This window comes from Triticum aestivum, chromosome 2D (assembly GCF_018294505.1).
Source record: "Triticum aestivum cultivar Chinese Spring chromosome 2D, IWGSC CS RefSeq v2.1, whole genome shotgun sequence".
NCBI classification, from domain to species: domain Eukaryota; kingdom Viridiplantae; phylum Streptophyta; class Magnoliopsida; order Poales; family Poaceae; genus Triticum; species Triticum aestivum.
This window is the reverse complement of record NC_057799.1, coordinates 10,024,128-10,044,866: the sequence shown is the minus strand read 5'-3', so window position 1 is coordinate 10,044,866 and position 20,739 is coordinate 10,024,128. Positions and strand designations below refer to the sequence as shown.

At 45.3% G+C, this 20,739-nt stretch overlaps 1 protein-coding gene across 1 annotated transcript; it reads right to left on the bottom strand.

The window, feature by feature from the left end:
- Positions 1–7,338: 7,338 nt before the first annotated feature.
- Positions 7,339–9,052, bottom strand: LOC123051036 (UDP-glucose flavonoid 3-O-glucosyltransferase 7). Its single transcript, XM_044473785.1, has one exon. The coding sequence runs from the start codon at positions 8,909–8,911 to the stop codon at positions 7,430–7,432; it is 1,482 nt and encodes a 493-aa protein (XP_044329720.1). The 5' UTR covers positions 8,912–9,052; the 3' UTR covers positions 7,339–7,429.
- Between the last annotated feature and the right edge of the window lie 11,687 nt (positions 9,053–20,739).

The following is a 20,739-nucleotide window of genomic DNA, read 5'->3' as shown; positions in this document are numbered from 1 at the left end:
CCCTAGTTATTACAGAGAGCAAATATTAAGGGGGTTTTATGCAGCAACTTATCTATATCGCATAGCCCATGGGGCATATAGTACTCCATCCATTTTTATTTACTCCGCATATTAGCTTTGAAATAAGTCAAACTTTATAAAGTTGACCAAGTTTACCAAAAACAATGTAAACTTTCACAATAATAATGGTATGAAAATATATTGAATGATGATTCTAGCGGTATTGACTTGGTATTGTGGATGTTAGAATATTATTTTTGTATAAACTTGATCAAAGCTTAGAAAGTTTGATCCGAGACAAAACTAATATGCGAAGTAAATAAAAATGGAGGGAGTACATAAGACTTGAGGTACATAAAAACGGAGAGAGTACATAAAATTATTACTCCTGTTAAGAAATAATATCATGCACGCAGACAACTCCTAGTTGTTTAATAGAAAGCAAACGAAGTTTCGTGCAAAGTGCATATTGCAATTTCTCTTTTTCCATTTTCACCATGGTGCGGATCTACAACAGGTCAAGCCTGAACTCTGAAGAATGCACAAGCTGCAACAATCTTGGATAAAAGACTTAGTTAGAAGAAAATAAGCCACGTTAACTGACTGTTTTGAAGAACCAACCAAAGGATCAAATGTACAGACAAACTGGTTACATGTCCACTAGAAGATTTCTACCCAAGTATGTAGTTGTAACAAAAAAAAAGGAGCATACCGTTTCCTTGCTGATGAGTTGCACCAGCTTCTCCATGCAAGTTTATATATCACAGTAAAATTTACTAGAGTAGAGTGCACATATATTGGATGCCATGTAAAATGTAAAAGGATTCCAAGGCAGGACAAATGCAAAGATAATTAAACATACATGTATTTTGTTCCGGAAATACTTGTTGGCTTGTCTGTGTCACATGTGTGGACATTTAGACAAGAATCTGGCTGTCATCAACCGACTCGTCGCTGTCAACGGTTTAGTCACCCCTGGAGACTTTTCTACTTTGCAAAGAGTTTCTGTGAGACTTGTTTTTCTACAACACTGTAAGATTTGTTTGGCGGAGGCCAATTAATTTGTCTAGACACTCTTGATTCAAATTGGAAAAGAAAACCAAGGTGTTGATCCTCTAGCTAGTTGCATCATGCTATTTTGCTTTTCCAATTTTACCCCATGGTGGAGATCAGCATCAGACCAAGCCTAAACTTTGAAGAATGCACAAGATGCAACAGTTCCCGATTAAAGACTGAACTAGCACAAAATAAGCCACACCATTTCCTTCCGAATGAGTTGAGCTCAAACTTTGCTAGAGTAGATAAATGCAAAGATATGCCGTGAGGTGTGAAATGTAAAACGGGTCCAATTAAAGGTGAATGCAAAGATAACTTAAATATACATGCTGGTACGTAAGTACTAAAGATATGTTGTCATGTTTCTTGGACAGTTGGCTTGTCGTTCTCACACATGACAATAATTAATCTGGGCCTACTTACTGTGGATATTAAAACCACTCCAACTTCAATCTGGTTTGTATATGCTACCAGACAATAATTAATCTGGGCATACTTACTGTCGTAAATGAGACTCCTCCGGTGCCACTGCTGAGCTGCCGGCTATGGAAGTTGCTGCTAGCTGCAGTAGCTGGCCGTGAAGAACACCCCGGATACGACCCGCAACCCCTCCGCCAGCGTCTTTTTCAGTTTTGTAAATTTCAGAATGACTGATACTTTGGAAATTACTCCAACCCTAATAGTTTCTTTTGAAATTTCAATCGTACAGGTTGCACCATACTATTTTCCTTTCTCCATTTTGAAGATCAGCATCCGGTCAAGCCTGAACTCTGAAGAATGCACAAGGTTTAACAGTTTCCAGTTAAATACTGAACTAGGACAATATACGCCACATGACTGGTTGGGTTCTAAAGAAACCAACTTACAAAGCAACATGTACCCTGAAGCAAGGAGTTGTGATTCTCATCATTACTGAACATGGTAAAAGGGTGCATATCGTTTGCTTCCCAGAGTTGAGCTCAAACATTGCTAGAGTAGAGTGTATATATACTGGATATGCTGTGTGGTGTAAAATGTAAAACGAGTCCAGTTAAAGATAAATTCAAAGATAACTAAAATATACATACTGGCACGTAAATATTAAAGATATATTGTCATGTTTCTTGGACAGTTGGCTTGTCATTCTCACACTTCAAGATATAAAAGACAATATTTAATCTGGTCCTACTTACTGTGGATATTAAAAATACTAGTCAACTATTTCATCCTGCTTGGACAGTAGGCTTGTCCTTGTCACATGTTAGCCGCCCTTGTACCAGTCAAAGTCATCCATGGAGACTTTTCTATTTTGCCAAGAATCTCGGTTATACTTGTCAGAGGCTACCATAGTTAAATTTGTCCAGAGACAGGCCAGCAGCTTACCTCATCAATCCTAGCCAATTAGCCATGGAGACTGCCATATCTGCAGTTGCGAGTGAACTCATGAACCAGTTCATCTCCTTACTGATGAACAAGTACTACTCTTTGAGCCATTCCCAATCGGAGGAGAAGGTGATGCAGAGGTTGCATCACCTCCTGATGAGAGCTGGCACCATCCTTGAGGAGTCAGACACGCGATACATAACCAACTCCGGGATGATGATGCAGCTCAAGACACTCTCAGAGGCCATGTACCGAGGACACCGTGTGCTGGACTGCTTGAGGTACCGTGCCCTCCAAGATAGTGCAGGCTTCGACAAGGTTAGCATCAATGACTCGTCTAGCAGCAGCTTGCATTTAGCCATTCCTTTCAAGCGTTCTCGAACAACATCTGAGAAGGATGACAAGGAAATGCGCCCCGAGTCCATGGTGCCTTGGAAAGCTTAGAAATTGCTATTGCTAATATGACAGTGTTTATTGTTCTTCTGGGTGGCTGCGAGCGCATGTCCCGTAGGCCATATGATGTTTATCTTTACACTAACAATTTCATGTTTGGCCGACACACTGAGAAGCAAAAACTCTTGAGCTTCTTGTTGGAGCACAACAACCCTCCTTGTGATCATGCACCGGCAGTTCTTCCGATCATAGGTGGTGTTGGAGTTGAAAAGAAAACCTTGGTTGCTCATGTGTGTGTCGACGAAAGGGTTCAGTCACACTTCTCCTCTATTTTGCACTTGAATGGACATGACCTCTTGACCATACTTGACCATGGAAGGACCATGTTTGGGAAGATGTTGGTAGTTATTGAGTTTGCTTCTGATGTAGACGATGATGAATGGAAAAAGTTTCACCTGTTTCTCGGAAAAATGAGCAGAGGAAGCAAGATCATCATCATAAGTAAAGTTAAAAGATTAGAACGGTTTGGATCGGTGCAGCCTATTTACCTAAGTGTTCTGTCTTATGACGAGTTGAGGTACCTTTTCAAGACACTGGCATTCAGGAGTGTAGACCCCGCAGAACATCCACGGCTAGTGCAACTAGTAGATGACTTTGCCAAGGTGTTGCTCAATGCGTCAAATACACTTCTCGGAACAAATATACTCAAGGATGTCTTGAGAATGAACCTCAGTGTTCAGTATTGGAGCTGCATATTGGACAAGGTGCTAAGACACATTAAAAGAAACCTCTCGATATTTGGTGCACATTCAAGCATGCTTATAGAGCAAGGCCATCCAGTGGACATAACGGACTATGCTTTGCATCCCCTTAGCATGATACCCCTGACAACTAATGTTTCAATCAAGAAGGAATTGCCAAGTCTGAGACTTTGTGAACTTATCAGAGATCCTAGTGTTACACCAAAACAAGACTTCATTCTAGTTGCATGGGAATCAAGGGTACCGCCTCATAGATCATTTCGCCTTTTTGTTAAGAGTTGTGCTCAGGGTAGTGATGGCAGTGCCTTGCCAGGGAGGAAGCGAAGAGGAGCACCAAGCTAATTTTGTTTCAAAACTCCTATAATGTAACTCTTGTTGTATTTTCCTTTTTTGGGTAGATGTGAAACGGATGTGTTCACGTGGCCATTGAAAAAACTGTTTTATGGAGTGATTGTATACCACTAAAATAAATGTACTGGTGGTCTCCAATAAGATTGCACAGTATGTTCTATCATAACCAACTGCATCCAACAGCACAATTATTCTACTAGTTTACCATTTCCTTGTTGTCTTTTTTTAATTGTTTGTCACGTGATATTTCCTGGTTGTCTTTAATTAGCTGTTTACCATCATCATCATCCCATAGTTCTGGCTAGCATTTTACTACAGTTGATACTTGATACTATGTAGGCAAACACACTTGCAATCAACCAACCAAAATTGCTGCTGCGACTCCATGTAAAAGAGCCTGAAGCTTTGTGTGTTGTGTGGATCCCCGGCCAGCGCCACGCACCCAATTCAGTAATTGTTTGCAAAATTACTGGAAACAAAACGAATTTGCACTCAAATTACCAGAGAGTGCGAAGAACTTACAGGGAACCACGGCAGCACGGCGTATCCACGAAGCACATGTCAACATCGGCGAGGCTCCCGCGCCAGCCCTTGAGGAGCTCCCGCAGTTCCTACACTTGAAGTCGGCGACCACCATGGCTCCATGGGAGGCTCTACTGGGATGCTACATACTGGGTGGCGGCGCGGCAAGCCAGTTGCCTCATGGTTGGGTTGCCGCCACAGTAGATTGGGAAAGGAAGGGATTGGGCATCGCTGGTAGGGGACCGGGCATTGGGACCCATGGTAAAACGGAAACGGGTTTGGCTCTTGCATATGGGCTCATATGCTGGCTAGGAGGTCCCACATGTCAATGGCATAACAAATTGGTCCCATATTTCGCTCAACCAAGAAGATGATTAATTTATAAGGTCAAAGTTTGCTAGACTAGAGTGCACATATATTGGGTGCTGTGTAAGATGCGAAGGAAGCCGGGGCGAAGAGAAATGCAAAGATAATTAAACATAATCGCATTTTCTACGGAAAAGTAATTAATTTGGACCCACCTATTGCAAATATTTGAAATACAAGCCGGATTTTTATGTGGTTTGTCCTAGCCACATGTGTGGACACTTAGACAAGAATCTGGGTGTCATCCACCCACTCGTTGCTGTTAACGGTGTAGTCACATGTTGAGACTTTTCTACTTTGCAAAGAGTCTATGTGAAAGTGAAACTTGTTTTTCCAGAACACCGCAAGACTTGTTTGGCAGAGGCCACTTTATTTGTCTAGACGCTGTTGATTCAAATGTATATATCTTCTGAGTTACATCATGCTGAGGACGGTCGGTGGATGTTGGGGATGCTCGACACTAGTGGAACAAATTGATTGAGGGGCTCTCGTCCCTCTCGACCCCTCGCGTCGCCCCCGCTGGCTACCCGGGGGAAAACCCTAGCCGCCCCTCTCTCGGCCTCCTCCGCTTCTCTCCCTCCTCGCCGCCGTCCGCAGCGTCGCCGGGCGAAGCCTGGCTGGCAGGGCGGCCGCGGGGCTTCTCCTCACCCCTTCCATCTCGGCTGGCGCGGGACAACGAGACCAGGAGGTGCGTCGGGCGAGCGTGGGGTCCGGCGGCACGGTGGGCGGGTCTTCTGGCAGCGTCGTGCGCGGCACGGCGGCGGCGGTGGCCTGCTTGTGGTGAGGTGGTTGCTGTGTTGGATATGACGGGTGGTCGCGCGTGCCGCCGGATCCAGATCAGATCCATCTGGATCATGTCCTTGGACTTCGTCGGCCGCCGTGGGGTGGTGGTGGTCGTCGCTTGCGACGTCGGATCGCTGGATTCGGCGTCAGGAGTTCTACGTTGGGTTCATCTCGGTCCTCCTTCCTGGTGGGTTGAGCCTCATGGCTCTTTCAATTCTGCAGGTTTCGGTTCATGGCTAATTGCCGGATCCGAAGCAGATGGAGGTTTGTTGGTATAGATGGGACCGGAGGAAACTTTGGTCGACTTGTTCGGCGCGGCATCGGCGACGTCACTCGACGCTGTTATCCTCCCTGGAGGCAAAGCCGAGGTCTGTCCTATCCACCCCCGGATCCCTCCTGGACGAAAGTCTAAAATCCAGTCTGGATCGGGCGGCGACGGCGTCCTGTGCGTCGTATCCTCCATGGACGCGCCGTCTAGGGAGGACCTCGTGTTCGGGGGAGAGATGCCGCGGGTGGTGGGCTTCGCGTGGCTCCAGCAGTGGCGACGGTGTGGTGGTTGCCAGGTGGTGCGGCGTTTACCGTGTCAACGACGACGACTTTTGGTGGCATGGTGCAACTGGATATTGTTGACGGATGCGGCTGGATGGTCGAGCGTAGGGCGGTGGTGCTGTCTGACACCATGGTGGCGTCGACGGCAGGCTGGCATGGTTTGCGTCAGTCCCTGCTCTGGAGATGGATTGGTGGAAGACGATGGTGGCGGGCTCGGTGAGTGCGCCGGACCAGTGTGTGACCCTGTCTCGGTATGTGGCTAGGATGGGGCATCCGGCATTAGGTGTTAGGTTTTCGGTGTGATGTCTATTTGGATTAGGCTCGGACATTTGACATCCCTACATCAAGGGGATAGGAGCAGCGACAGGTGTTGCTAAGATGGTGATTCCAGGCTTACTGATGTACTACTTTGTACAGTCTTTGTGAATAATCAATAAAGTGATCGCATGCATCGCCCAGATGCAGAGGCCGGGGTACATCCTCCTTCTAAAAAAAATTTCATCATGCTATTTTCGACACCATTGAGGAGATCAATGTCAAACCAATCCTAAACTTTGAAGAATGCACAAGATGCAACAGTTTCCAATTAAACATTGAACTGGTGCAAAATAAGCCACACACATACTGATTGGGTTCTGAAGAAGCCGAACGGGCAAATCTCTACTCCTAATGAAGCAGTTGATAGAATTGCGTCCAGGTTTTTTTTTTGTCCCACCATTTTCGTCCGGTTTTTTTCGTCCCCAGCCCCCCACCGGTTTTTTTTGTCCACTATTTCCTTGTAAACAAACACTTTCCTACTATACAAAAAGTCACAGATCTAACTTTCCTAATTTATTCAAATCAACCATCCATCTCATCAATGCAATTTGCTTTAGGAAACAAATAACCGATTTTAAGGAAACAAATAACAGACTTTAAAGAAACAAATAACCTGCACATCTCCCCCCACAAGAGAAAAAAAAGCTCTTTTCCAGGGACGTTCCTCACTCAAACACCTCTAGAATTCCTCCATGGCCGCTGCGGTGCGCCTCTACTTCGAATGTCAATGAACTCATGCATCTCTGCTCCTAATGGGGAGTACGTTGTCGTTTTGTCTGGTTAGCCGGAGCGAAGACTGCGGATGATCGATTAGACAGTGGATCCAGCACTGCTGCCGAGCGAGACGGCGTACCGCGGCAGGGTAGGAAACCAGAAATAAATATGGTGGAGTAAGGTATTATACGGTAGTGGGTACAATGCAAAACGGGAAGCACGCTGAGGCCGGATCACACAATTATCCATGAGCCTTACGTCCGGCGGGCCATCAACTCCTCCATGAGCTGCCCGACATCCTCGTACGACGACCCGCCCTTCTCCACCGCTTTACACGCCATCACGCCAAGCTCCTCAGCCTTCTTCCACACCGTGTCACCGTCACCATCCTTTTTCATCGCTTTCTTGATGGATTCGGCGATCATCTCGCCGGCGACAACCTGGTGGGTCTCCACACATGATGCGTAATCCTCAGCACCGACGCTGACGCCCACCCCAAGCACCTCCACGACGAGCTTCTCGTTGTGGAACTGGTCGGCGTACCGCGGCCAAGTCACCATGGGCACGCCGGCGCTAACAGCCTCCAGCGTGGAGTTCCACCCGCAGTGTGTCATGAAACCGCCCACAGCGGGGTGGTTCAGGATCAGCACCTGCGGCGCCCAGCCCCGGATGATGTACCCGCGGTCGCGGTGCGCCATCGACAACCCATCTGGCATACACAGATCCGTTGATGCAGCAGCAGCACTGCCATTGGTGATGACCCACAGGAAGTTTTTGCCCGAGAGGCCAAGGCCGTGGGCGAGCTCCCGCGTCTGCTCTGGCGAGAAGCTGGTCATCGTGCCAAAGGAGACGTACACCACCGAGCTGGCCGGCTTCTTGTCGAGCCACCGCAGGCACCCGATGGCCTCCGGCGAGAGCGCGCCAGCAATGGCGCCTCTTGACGCCACGTCCTTCCCGCTGCCGCTTGCGAGCGCAACCGGGCCGACAAGCCAGGCTCGGCGGTGGAGTGTGGCGCGGTAGTGCTCGGCGTAGGCCGGCTCCAGCTCGTGGAAGCTGTTGAAGAGCTCGCCGTAGCTCCGCCGATCCGCGGCGTGGATGAGCTGGAACAATGCCCACTCATGTGGCCGCTTCGCAGGATCCATCATCTGCCCCCGCAGCTCAACCACCGGGTGCGGCAGCCCTGGCAGGGAGACGACGGCGGCTGGGTCGTCGGAGCATGCCTCGAACGGGTTGCTGCAGAGCATGGCTTCAGTGCAGGAACGTGCGAACATGCTGGTGCCGAGGAACGTGATGCGCGGGATGCCATGCCCCACGGCGTCGTCCACGGACCAGTGGAAGATACCGTCGGAGACGACGGCGTCGATCTCGGCGTGGTGGTCGGACAGGAAGCGGCGGAAGGGCTCCCGGAGCAGCTCCGCCGTCCGAAGGAACCTGTTGTTGTAGTCCTTGGATGTCAGGCCAGTCCCGCTCTCGGCGCTGGGGGGAAGCCCAACGTCCGGGAAAGGAACAACGACGACATCCACCGACCCTAGGGAAGTGTTGGCACGGTCGACGATGGAGCGGATGGTCGAAGCTTGCAAGGGTGTGGTGAGGATGGTGCACCTGACGCCACGGGCGGCGAAGAGCGCGGCCATGTCGGCCATCGGGATGAGGTGGCCTGGGAGGAGGAACGGGAAGAAGAGGATGCGCAACGGGGGCTGCACGTCACCCTCCGTTGGCGCCATGGATGCATCCATGCCCGGCCTACCCACAGCTTCCGATCTTGTGGAGGCTTAGAAGAGCTGGATGAGTACTAGTATGTACGTTCGAACTAAGAGCATGTACGATAGTGGGGCTTATAGCCTGCTTGTATGACAATTTTGCCTACGCGGAGGAAAGAGACATGAAAAAGCAAGAAGAGTGGGCTTTTATGCAAGAGCCTGCCTATATAGTGCTCCAAGACAGATGCAATAAATGCGAGAAAAGAGATAAAGAGAAGATGAGAAAAAGTATTAATCTTATAGCTAACCTTGTTATATGAGTGACTATATGTGTTGACTATAGATGATATGACAACTCCTTATAGCCAGCAGTTGGCTGTATTATTAACCATGCACTAACAACTGGTGTGACAGTGATGACCGCATTTAATCTGTGCTGCAGACAGCTCGATTATTGTAGATAGGAATAGGACATGTGAGGTAGCTAGATTAGTCGGTCAGAATTTACGCATGCAATTAAGAGGACGTCAGTGCTTGCTGTCATGCATTCAACTCAAATCAATCACGAGTTTGAGAGGTTTGGGTCCCAACCTACCGACAGCTTTGCCTGCATGTATATACTCACTCCGTCTCGGAAACAAGGCTCAAAGTTTTTACTCTCTACTCAAATGGTGCAGAGTTTGACTAAATCTGTACAAGAAAACTAAACCAAATTGGTATCATTAGATGGGCAAATACAGTGTATTTTCATATCTATCTATACCTATACCTACTATTAAAGGGAATAAGTATTCTCTGTTTGGTTTAATTCTTTTCGTTTGGTTTACACACGCTAAGCGATCTGGGCCAGGTACTTGTATGTTGATGGGCCTTTTATAGGCACATTATGCTCGCACAAAACATCAATTTTTCCCGTTGCAACGCACGGGCATATGTGCTAGTATACCCCTAATATTAAAGGACGGATCATTTCTCCACTTTTTTGGTCCATCAAAGTGTTTTTCGTACGTCCTCTATTTTTTCGTCCGTCAGGACGGATCGTTTCTCCACTTTTTTCGTCCATCAAAGTGTTTTTCGTACGTCCTCTATTTTTTCGTCCGTCGTTTCATATTTTTCGTACGTTTTCTATTTTGTCGTCCGTCATTTCTTATATAGAAAACAAAAAAAAGCAAAATAAATTTCGTTCACCCAATCCCTTGCTCACTCGCTGAGATCCAAGGCGGCCGCGTCAACTGGGAGCAGACGTGCGCGGGAGGAGTTCGGCGAGCGCGAGCTGGAGGTGGCGCCATTCTCACGGACATGCCGTCCATCGTCCGAGCCAGCAACCACCGCCGCCGCCGCCAGCAGCAGCAGCAGGAGCAGCCGGAGATCCCCTCGTGAGGGCGTCGCTAGCCCGGACAACCCGCTCTCCTTACCCGAGGATGACAAGCACGACGAGACAGTGACGGCGGAGGACGAGGCCAAGGCCAGCGCGCAGTATAAGGTGAGCCGCTGGGCTGCGAGATCTGCGCCAGCCCGCCTCCCTCCGCCAATTCGTTGGGCTTCGATTTTGATTTCTTGCTGTTCTTGAACCTCCTCGGAGCTTGCACCAGGCTCAAAGGTGAGTCCCCTGCTCTTCATATTCACGCTACAATTTTTTTCCGAATTTTTAGTTTGGCTGAAGATGTTCTTACTCGTACACCATATTCAGGCTGCAACTCTTTCTGAATTTTTAGTTTGGCTGAAGATGCTCTTACTCGTGCACTAGATCAACTGTACAAATGCTCTAAATGTACTTCTTGACTGCTTGTCTTTATCTTAATCATTTTCTTTGGTACCTCTGAATTTTTAGTTTGGCTGCGGTTCGCGATGCTGCTCCCAAGCTTGTCGACGAGATTATGCGAGTCACAACTTACATGACGCAGATTCTTGTGCTATACTCCCTCCGTTCCTAAATATTTGTCTTTTTAGTGATTTTAAATAGATTACCACATACGGATGTATATAGACATATTTTAGAGTGTAGATTCACTCATTTTGTTTCGTATATAGTCATTTATTAAAATCTTTAGAAAGACAAATATTTAGGAACGGAGGGAGTACTTCGGAAGCCGGCAATAGCAGCGGCAGAGTCGATGCAGCCACAGGCTGGACAAAACGTGATAAGATTACTACTGCATCACTAAATTGTGCAAGTAGGACTCTTTCACAAATCATGTCAACGAGGCTAGCAATTTGAAGAGGCTGCTGCACATGATCTGAAGATATTGGCATATACAGTCCTGAACGTAAGTTTCAAAATAGCAGGTCCGTTGTAGCAGTGAATTTTTCCTAATGTACTGTAACCTCATTAGCATCTGCCTAACCTTTCGTCGTGAATTTCTGTATGCATCTAGGCCCAAGTAGTCAAAACAGTACATTAGTTAGTGTAGACAAAGAAGAGTTGAGCTTCCAGTACGTCATCATAACCACCTTTCCTAACTACCTCTCTCTGGTTGGTTGAAGGTATGGAGTTTAGCCATGTTCTGCTGTAAGGAAATCCATGGGCTCCACACAGATGATGCAAGCGGAAACAAGCTAGACTCACAACAAATATTACCCTGGTACTGACAGATTACTACTATATCAGTATACTTGTTCAGTCTTGATACTCGCTCGGAAGACGATGGCGATTAGCACACGCAACCGGAAGGGCGACTCGGGTGACTCGAGCGACCACCGCTCCCCACATCGGAGTGGTCGGAGGGAGCCCGCCAACGACGAGAGGCGAACGGTGGACGGGAGAGAGGCGTGGCCGGCTCTCTACATCCCCAACCTCTTCGCGGCGGGGTTACTCTGCTATCACCAGGGGACGGTGTTGATCCAGAGGGAGGTTGGCCGGGTTCTCCTCATTGATGCGGAGAACAGGTTGATCGACAGCCGAGGACTGCAAGACGGAGAGGTAATTTCATGGCGGTCAAGGATTTGGTTTCCGTGCCATTTGGTTTGTGTGGGGGATTCGCTGGATTGGGGGAGGGGAGGCGACGGGGAGGATTCCGAGACGAACTACCGCCATGAATGCGGGCGGAGTGTGGGCAATAAATCCCCACCGCCCGGTGGCTGGGAAACGTAACGCATCCAAATTCCCACCCTCTCCCACAGCAACGAGTGAACCCTTGCTCAGGAGAGCCGAGGCGATGGCGGATTGGAGGATGAAGATGGAGAGGGCCATCGTAGAGCTGGCGAGCGGCGACGAAGCGAAGCTGGCGAGGGCTCGCGAGGTGGTGTCCTGGTTCGCCACAAGGAGAGAGATGCGACGTGCAGCGAAGAGGGTCTTCAGGAACCTGACCGTGGAGGAAGACGAGAGGCTCGCCCCCAACGGATTCACCACTCCGACGGGTGCCCCGGTGAGCGCTCTGGCCGCGTTGGTTTGGGCCATGGAGGAAATAGAGTCGGGGGATCCATCCCAGAGGGCGAAGTGGTGGGGATTCAGATCCCGCCGCCGCCACCCTGCGGGACCAGAGGAGTTCGTGGTCGGGGCGGTGATGGCGATCCCCACCCCCAGGACTCGCTGGGTTCCGATCCCGATCGAAGACAGCGAGGAGGAGCTGGATTCGGAGATGGAGGAGCTAGAGCAGATTCCAGATCTGGGCGAGAGCAGTGGCGGGGGGAAGAAGAAGGAGAAGGTGCTGTTGCCAAGGCGATCCCCTCGCTTCCTGCGCCGCTCACCAGGCCTCCTCAACCTCTCCAAACCTCCAGCGATGTAGGCGTCTCCCCCGCCGGCAGTCGTTTCTGGTTGCTGGCCGGGGACGACGCTGACGAGGGGGCTGGGGACTCGTCAGAGGATTTGGGTAAGTCTCATGTCCTTAACACAGTTTGCAGATATTTGCTTAATGAAGATATTGATCATAATCCCGAGGATAAATCTCAGCGCAAAAATCTTAGGAAAAAAAGATGGAAAATGATGCAAAATGATAGCCCCAGCAAAAATAATTTGCGAGGAGGCAACATGTGAGGGTGATAAGGATATGAATAAAAAACTATCTAGATGGCTGGTTTGTTAAAAATCTCATGGAAAAAATCCCCAAAATTCATGACATATGGTGAGAAATTGGGCATGATGATTTCATTACTTATGGGGCTGATTGTGTGGTGGAGATGGGATGCATTAGTCAGGAAAATAAAATTCCTGAAAACAATGATCTGGAAAGATGGGCTGAAGACATATTGGGCTGGGAAGGCTATAAGCCCAACCCAGAGGACAATGATTACCCAGGGGGAAGACCTTAAGGGGACATATATAAACCCAAGAGCCTCGCCCCCTCTCGGGTCAGTCGAACGCTTTGGTTTAGATTTAGGGTTCCACCTCCAGCCGCCACTTGAAGAAAAAGAGATGGACAGATTTGGGGGGCGATTTGGTGGAGGAGGGAGATTCAATAGGGGAGGCAGAAACAACTATTAGTACAAAAAGAAGGATGAAGGAGGCGATAGATCTAGAAACTTCACTGAGAGAGAGAGCAAGAGAGACTGGGATCAGGGGAGTCGCAGCGATAATATGCAGAGGAGACAAGATCAACAACAAGAGAAGGAGAAGCATGAAGAAGAGCAGGAGAGGATGAGATTTGAGAAAGATAAGGAAAAAATGAAGATCATGCAACAAGGTATGCCTGACCCTGATAATGGTAGTGCTGGTAGTGGACTAGAGGCGATACAGCAGCAAAAACTCCTCTCTGTTTTGCTTTCTCAATTGACTCATGGAGCTGCTTTGATGGGAGGTAACAATATGATCCAAGGAGGGGGTAGCATGTTTCAGCAGCAGGTTGGTGGGGAGGCGAGCAGGGGGGAGCCAGCTTGGTCCAGAATGGGGATTCCTAGAGAAATCAATGGTCAAATATGTCAGCACTACTGAGAGAGATGCTATTGGTACAGAGCAATTTCAGAGGAGAGATGGTGGGAAGAATAATTAGATCAATGAGGGGAGCAGAATGTTGACAGGGGGGCAAGTAAAGAGATGTGCAACAAATGCAAAGACACCAGGCATGCCACCAAAGATTGCAAGTTAGATCACTGTGTAGTGTGTGGGAAAAGAAATCGCATTACAGATGACTGTACCTGGTTGAGACAAATGAAACCAGTCCCCAAATTTGTTGGTTATGCTGTCAAGGGGCTAGGTGTGCTATTGGTCCAAAGTTCCAAAGACAACAATGAGATGGAGAATCCTAACCCAATGGCCCTAATTAATCACAATCAAATCTGGGATGCTGAATGAAACCCAACTAATTGATGGATTCAATTATATGTTCAGTTGGGGGTGGCAGTGTAGATGCAAAAAAAGGGGAGCAACACTTTTCTGATGAGGTTTCCAAACAAAGGAGGATTGATGGAGCTGGTGAGTTGTGAGGATTTCAAGCTTCTGAGTACTGGGGCTGTGATCAGTAAATAAAATGGGCATTTGACTCTCAGGCAGTTGGAAAACTTCACACGGCTTGGGTGACCTTTGAGAAAGTGCCAGACTGTTTTAGACACTTCTTTGGTATGTGTGAGGTTGCAGCATCATTGGGGCCAGTACTAGAAATTGACATGGATACCATCACCCATGAAAAAATCAGAGCTAAAGTGGGGATTAGAGACTCAGAAAAAATTCCAGGATACAATGAGATTACAGATAGAGATCTGAAAATTTATAGAATCATGCCTAAGCTGGAAAAAGTGGTGGAGATGGGCTGGTATGGTGAACATAAGAGACAACACTTGGGTGAAACGGGCATGGAATGTGTGGGAGAGGAGGTGAGAAAAAGACAGAAAAACTGGGATTCTGGAGAAAGCAACAAAGAAAATGTGAAGAGTACACCAAAGAGAAGGAGGCTAGGCAGAAAGTGGAAACTGATCTGGCTACTGTCATCCAGAAAATGCAAAAGTTGGAGGAGGAAAACATTAGACAAAAAGCTCTTAAAACTCAAGATGACAAAAAGATTCAGGAAATGGGAGTGGAGAAGAAAAAGCTGGTGGAAATGGTCAACCAACAATAGGGGATGATTGCCAGATGTGTGGAGAAGATTGAGAGATGGGAGGAAAGAGAGAAAGAAATGGATGCCATTGCTGAAAAAGAATTGGAGAAAATGGAAGAAGAAAACAAAGAAGAAGACACCAGGATAGATGACAATGATACTTATGTGGAGCCAGTTGATTATGGGGCAAGTCAGGAATCAGTGGATTCCTTTGCAGCCAGACTGGGGATAAATACTGAATAACATAAAGAAGAAACTGAAGTGGACAACAATTTAGAAGATCCTCTAAGAAGGTGTCGCAGACTTGCTAGCAAGCAAGATACAAAGATTGAAGAGCTGGCAAAGCAGAGAGCAGCAGACAAAGACAATTATGGTAAGGGAAATGATGAGGTGGTCATTAACCCCTCCCTTTTATTCATGGCTGATAAAATTGGTATTGATTTGGGATGTTCTATTGATATGATAAACCAAAACCTTGAAGTGATTGAGAAAATGGAACAAAGTAGTAGGGATTTTTACTTTACCATATAAAACAAAGAGAGGAAGGAGTAGTGCAAGATGAGAATATTCTCATTGACACTGGTGACCTTTCTATAAAAGATATATGCTCAGATGAAGATCATTCAGATGCAGAGATGGAGTTGGACTATTATGCCCATCTAAAAAAAATCTTTGCTAGTGGAAAGAAAAATAACACAGGATCTCCTAGGCTTACAGGGGGGAAATCTGTGGTTTACATTGGAGGGAAAAAAAGAAAAAAAGGGAAGAAAACAATGAAAGGACTAATTTGGAATGTTAGAGGCAAAGGATCTGATTCAAAAAAATCCTTTATCAGAACTAACATATGTGATAAAAGAATTGATTTTGTGGGTTTGCAGGAAACTATAAAAAATTACTTTTCTAAGAATGAGTTGAATAACCTGAGTGGTGTAGAAATTTTGAGTGGCATTGGATACAACCAAGAGGGAGAGCTGGGGGCATCCTAGTTGGGATCAATAAAGACACCCTAGAGATTACCAATGTAGAAAAAGGGGTGTACTTTATTAGAACTTTGTTGCATGACAAAAAAGCCAAATTTGACTGGAATCTGATCATTGTATATGGTGATGCTCAGGAGGGGGGTAAAGCTACTTATATGGCAGAAATATCCAGTGTATATCAAAACAATGCAGCTACCCCATGCTTGATGGGGGGTGGATTTCAATGTGATAAGGAAATCTACAGACAAACACAAACCTGATGGATATAATCACTGGAGTTTTGTCTTCAATGCTATCATTGAGCAAGCTGGTTTGAGAGAGCTTCCTTTAAATGGTAGGAAATTTACTTGGGACAATAATCAGGCCGAGCTCACTTATGAAAAGATAGATAGAGTTCTTATCTGCCCAGATTGGGAGGATCATTATCCCCTGACTGAGGTATTTGCCTTAGAGAGAGAACTGTCAGACCATACCCCACTGATTGTTGATATAGGAGAGAACACATATACAACCCCTATTTTCAGATTTGAAAAATCATGGATGTTGAGGGAGGGGTTTAAAGAATTTGTTGTTAAAATATGGACTGCACAATACCATGGTGATATCATGGAATAGTGGCAGAGAAGGATGAGGATATTTAGGCAAAAAGTTAGAGGTTGGATTCTTAACTCTGATGCCTGGTATAGGAAGATTAAAAAAGAAATTTTGATGAAATTAGATACAATAGATAAGAACGCTGAGACTAGGAGCCTCTCTGCTCTAGATAGAGAAGAGCAACAAACCCTAAGAGCCCAACTGCACAGATTGTTAAAACAAGAAGAGATGAAGTGGTTACAAAGATATAAAGACAAAGAAATTAAAGATGGGGATTGTAACACAAAATACTACCACGCTAAGGTGAATGGGAGAAGAAGAAAAAACAGAATACTATCTCTGGAACAAGAGGGGTGATGGAAGGTGAGGAAAATCTCATCAAATATATAACTAAATTTTACAAAAAACTGTTTGGACATCCAGACACATCCCCAATTCAACTTAATGAGTTGGGTGGGCATTCAATTACTAGAGATCAAGCTGAGGAGCTGATCAAACCTTTTTCGATGGAAGAACTGAGGGAGGTGGTTTTTGGAATGGAAAAAAAGAAAAGCCCTGGGCCTGATGGATTACCAGTAGATTTCTACCAACATTTTTGGGATGTGGTCAAATGGGATTTGATGGAACTTCTCAATGAGTTCCATGAAGGGAAACTAGACATATCTAGGCTAAACTATGGGATCATTACTTTGGTGCCAAAAACCGAGGATGCTAAACAGATTCAAAAATTTAGACCAATATGTCTATTAAATGTTAGCTTCAAGATTATTACCAAAGTTCTGATGAACAGACTGAGTAAGATCATAAAACCTATTATCTTGCCTACTCATACTGCTTTTATCAAGGGGAGATACATCATGGAGGGGATTGTGATCTTACGTGAAGCACTAAACTCTATTCATCACCACAAACAGAATGTTGTGATATTCAAAGTGGATTTTGAGAAAGCATATGACAAAATTAAGTGGCCATTTGTTTACAAAATGCTTAAAATGAAAAAAATTCCCAGATAAGTGGTGTGACATGGTTATGCATACCATGATAGGAGGGCAGGTTGGTGTGAAGGTGAATGACAAAATAGGACCTTATTTCAAAACTTATAAAGGGTTGAGACAGGGGGATTCTATGTCACCACTTTTGTTTGATGTAGCTGCTGATGCCTTGGTACTAATCTTAGATAAGGCCAAACAGGAAGGATGTGTGAAAGGGGTATTAACTGAACTGGGGAATAATGGGATAAACATGCTGCAATATGCAGATGACACTATTTTCCTTCTGGATGATAATGAGGAGAGTGCTAGAAATCTCAAGTTCATTCTTACAGCCTTTGAGCAGATGTCAGGTATAACTATTAATTTTCACAAAAGTGAGGTGTATCTTTTTGGAGAAGCTAGAAATAAGAGTGAGATTTATCAAGAAATTTTTACTTGTAACAAGTGGGAGGTCCCATTTAAATATTTGGGTCTTCCAGTTACTAATGTGAGGTTGGGGAATAAATTTTGGAAAAGTATGACTGAGAAGATAGAAAAAAGATGTGCCTACTGGCAAGGCAGACTTCTAAACATGCCAGGGACAGTAACTCTTGTCCAGGCCTGTTTGAAAAATATGCCTATGTATATGATATCCTTCTATCCCCTGCCAGTAGGAATCAGGAAAAAAGCTGATTTCTATAGGGCTAGATTAGTTTGGCAGGAAAATGAGGACAAGAAGAAATATCATCTAGTTAACTGGAAAACATGCTGCTTGCCAAAAGAATTGGGTGGCCTAGGAATTCTGAATCTTGAATATATGAATAAAGCCTTGCTAGCTAAATGGTTATGGAAACTAGAGACAGAAGATGGGATGTGGGCTAAAATTCTTTTAAACATGTGAAAGAAAAGTGCATATCTGGTATTAAGAAGAAGCCTGGAGATTCTCATTTTTGGGGATCTCTGATGCAAATCAAAGACATTTATTATAAAAATGTCAAGAAAAAAGTAGGGGATGGCCTAAATACTAGGTTTTGGGAAGATTGGTGGGTAGGATCAAAACCTCTGAAAAAAGCCTATCCCAGTTTATATGACATTAATCTAAATCATGGCATTTCGGTGGCCCAGGCTATCAACATGAGATGGGTAGGGTTTGGGTTTAGAAGGAATCTATCTACAGATAAAAGAGCTCTTTGAGAGAGCCTGAAAAGTAGATGTGAAGAGGTGAGAATGTACGAGGGCAAAGATCAGCCTTTATGGATGCTGACAGCCAATAGACAATTCACTGTGAAATCATTGTATCAACAACTGATAAAGACGGATGTAGGTTTCCCGCACAAATTCTTTTGGAAAATAAAAATTCCAGCGAAAATGAAGATGTTTCTGTGGTTGTTTGCCAGGAAAAGTATACTGACTAGAGACAACCTTGCTAAAAAAGGACGGAAAGGAGACCAAAAGTGTGTTTTCTGTGGTCAAAATGAATCAATAGACCACCTTTTTTTCTCTCGTTCAGCCGCAAGATTACTTTGGAGTCTAATTAGATGCTCTTTCAATCTAAGAACAACCCCAATAGGGGCTGATGATTGTCTGGGCGCCTGGATCAGAAAATTCAAACAAGAAGATAGAAAACTAGTGTTGGTTGGAATGGCAGCGATTCTCTGGGCTATTTGGAAATGCCGAAATGACATAATTTTTAGAATAAACTGATCAATGATCCCATGGAACTAGTTAAGCTAACTTGCAACTGGATTGTGGATTGGTCTGTTTTGCAGAGAAAAAACCCAAGGCAAAATCTACTGATGTTCGGGGCAAGGCTCATCGAGCAAGTAGCAAGTGAGGTCTACAAAGCATCGCAAGGGTGGAGAGCTGGAGTCCGTCGACTGATGAACTGAAGCTACGCTACCTGAAGGCTTGATTTTACCTTTCTTGAGTAGTTCGATGGAGGCTGCGCCCTGGCTTAATTGGTCGTCTGTGACCTTTTGGTTGTGCTTTAGAATTTATAAGACTTTGCCGAGCTCTCGGTCTTTGAGTTCTTCGGTGGTTTGGAGTAGATCTGTTGGAGTAGGTTGCGCGTCTGTAGTTTAACTGAATCTGGTGATGGCTTCGTTAATGAAATCGGAGCCCCCCCTCTTTTGTTCAAAAAAAAAAACTTGTTCAGTCTTTCCATGTGCTGGTCTGAATATTTAAACAAGGAAGCAGGCTTAATTGCTCACCCACCTACTATTGTTGCCAACAAGTAGCCAAAAGCCCATAGAAGACATCTGCATTGATCACAGAAAAATGAAGTATTGAATTTCTAGGACGTTGTTAGCATTGTCATCACTTCCCACATATTTCAGATGTATAGATTAGCTCTTTGCTCCAACAAAGCCACGACCTTCAGTTTTGTTGTTAATTTAACGTCCGTTTTGGTTGTGCTGATCGATCGGCCTATAAGAGCTAATTTGGTTTCCTGTGAACTGAAGCTTCCTATTTTTCATGATTATATTAAGAGCTTCCTATTTTTCATGATTATATTAAGAACTCACGGATCTCCTTCACCGCCACACCTGACCGGCACATCATCCAGATTCAAGAGACCCCTACTACTGCATCCACCCTAAAATCAATCTAAAAACAAGGGAAGTTCTAACCAATATCTCCGTCTCTCGTGAACCAATTTTAAGCCCGATTGATGATAAGTGCATTGCATGTGGAAGTAATCTGGGTTGAACCTACTTGAGGTCTTCCATCACTTTTATTACTTCAACATAAATTGTATACATTGTACAAACTACCCATTAATGGGCAGCTAATATATATGATGCATGGTTGATAATAGCTACTTCAGCTTATCCCTTCTGCTATATTTTTCGTACTCATCTACTTTTGTGAGATAAAACAGACCGGGATATTTGGTTCTTACCTACAGATGTAGGGAGGACTTACCGTATTGATTAGTCATTTGAAGAGTTAACTAGAAAGCATTTAGTCTATCTTCAGTTATGTTTTCATGGGCTGTGCACATGATTCACATGCAAAAAAACAGCACCGTGCTTTGTTTTTTACATGCGTGAAGCATGTAAAAGAAATGTGCTATTATGGACTAAAAACAATCAAGAGCTAGCTGAATCAACGGACACTCTATGGGAAGGTGAACAAGCATACTAAATAACACGAAGCAGAGTAATTCCAAGATATTTTGAGAATTCATTGCAGTGGACTATGTTGTGATTCAATTTTTCTTAACCTTGATAATATTGTCTTGGATTTGAAATGACAGCTCTTATAAAGCAAGAAATGAAAGAAATATAAATTTTGATTGCACTATGAGTAGGAAGGAAAGAGAAGGAATAAAATTTGCCCTTATATAGGAG

Excerpts from the sequence above, each read along its gene's own strand:
- LOC123051036 (XM_044473785.1), bottom strand. The coding sequence starts at position 8,911 with ATGGATGCATCCATGGCGCCAACGGAGGGTGACGTGCAGCCCCCGTTG.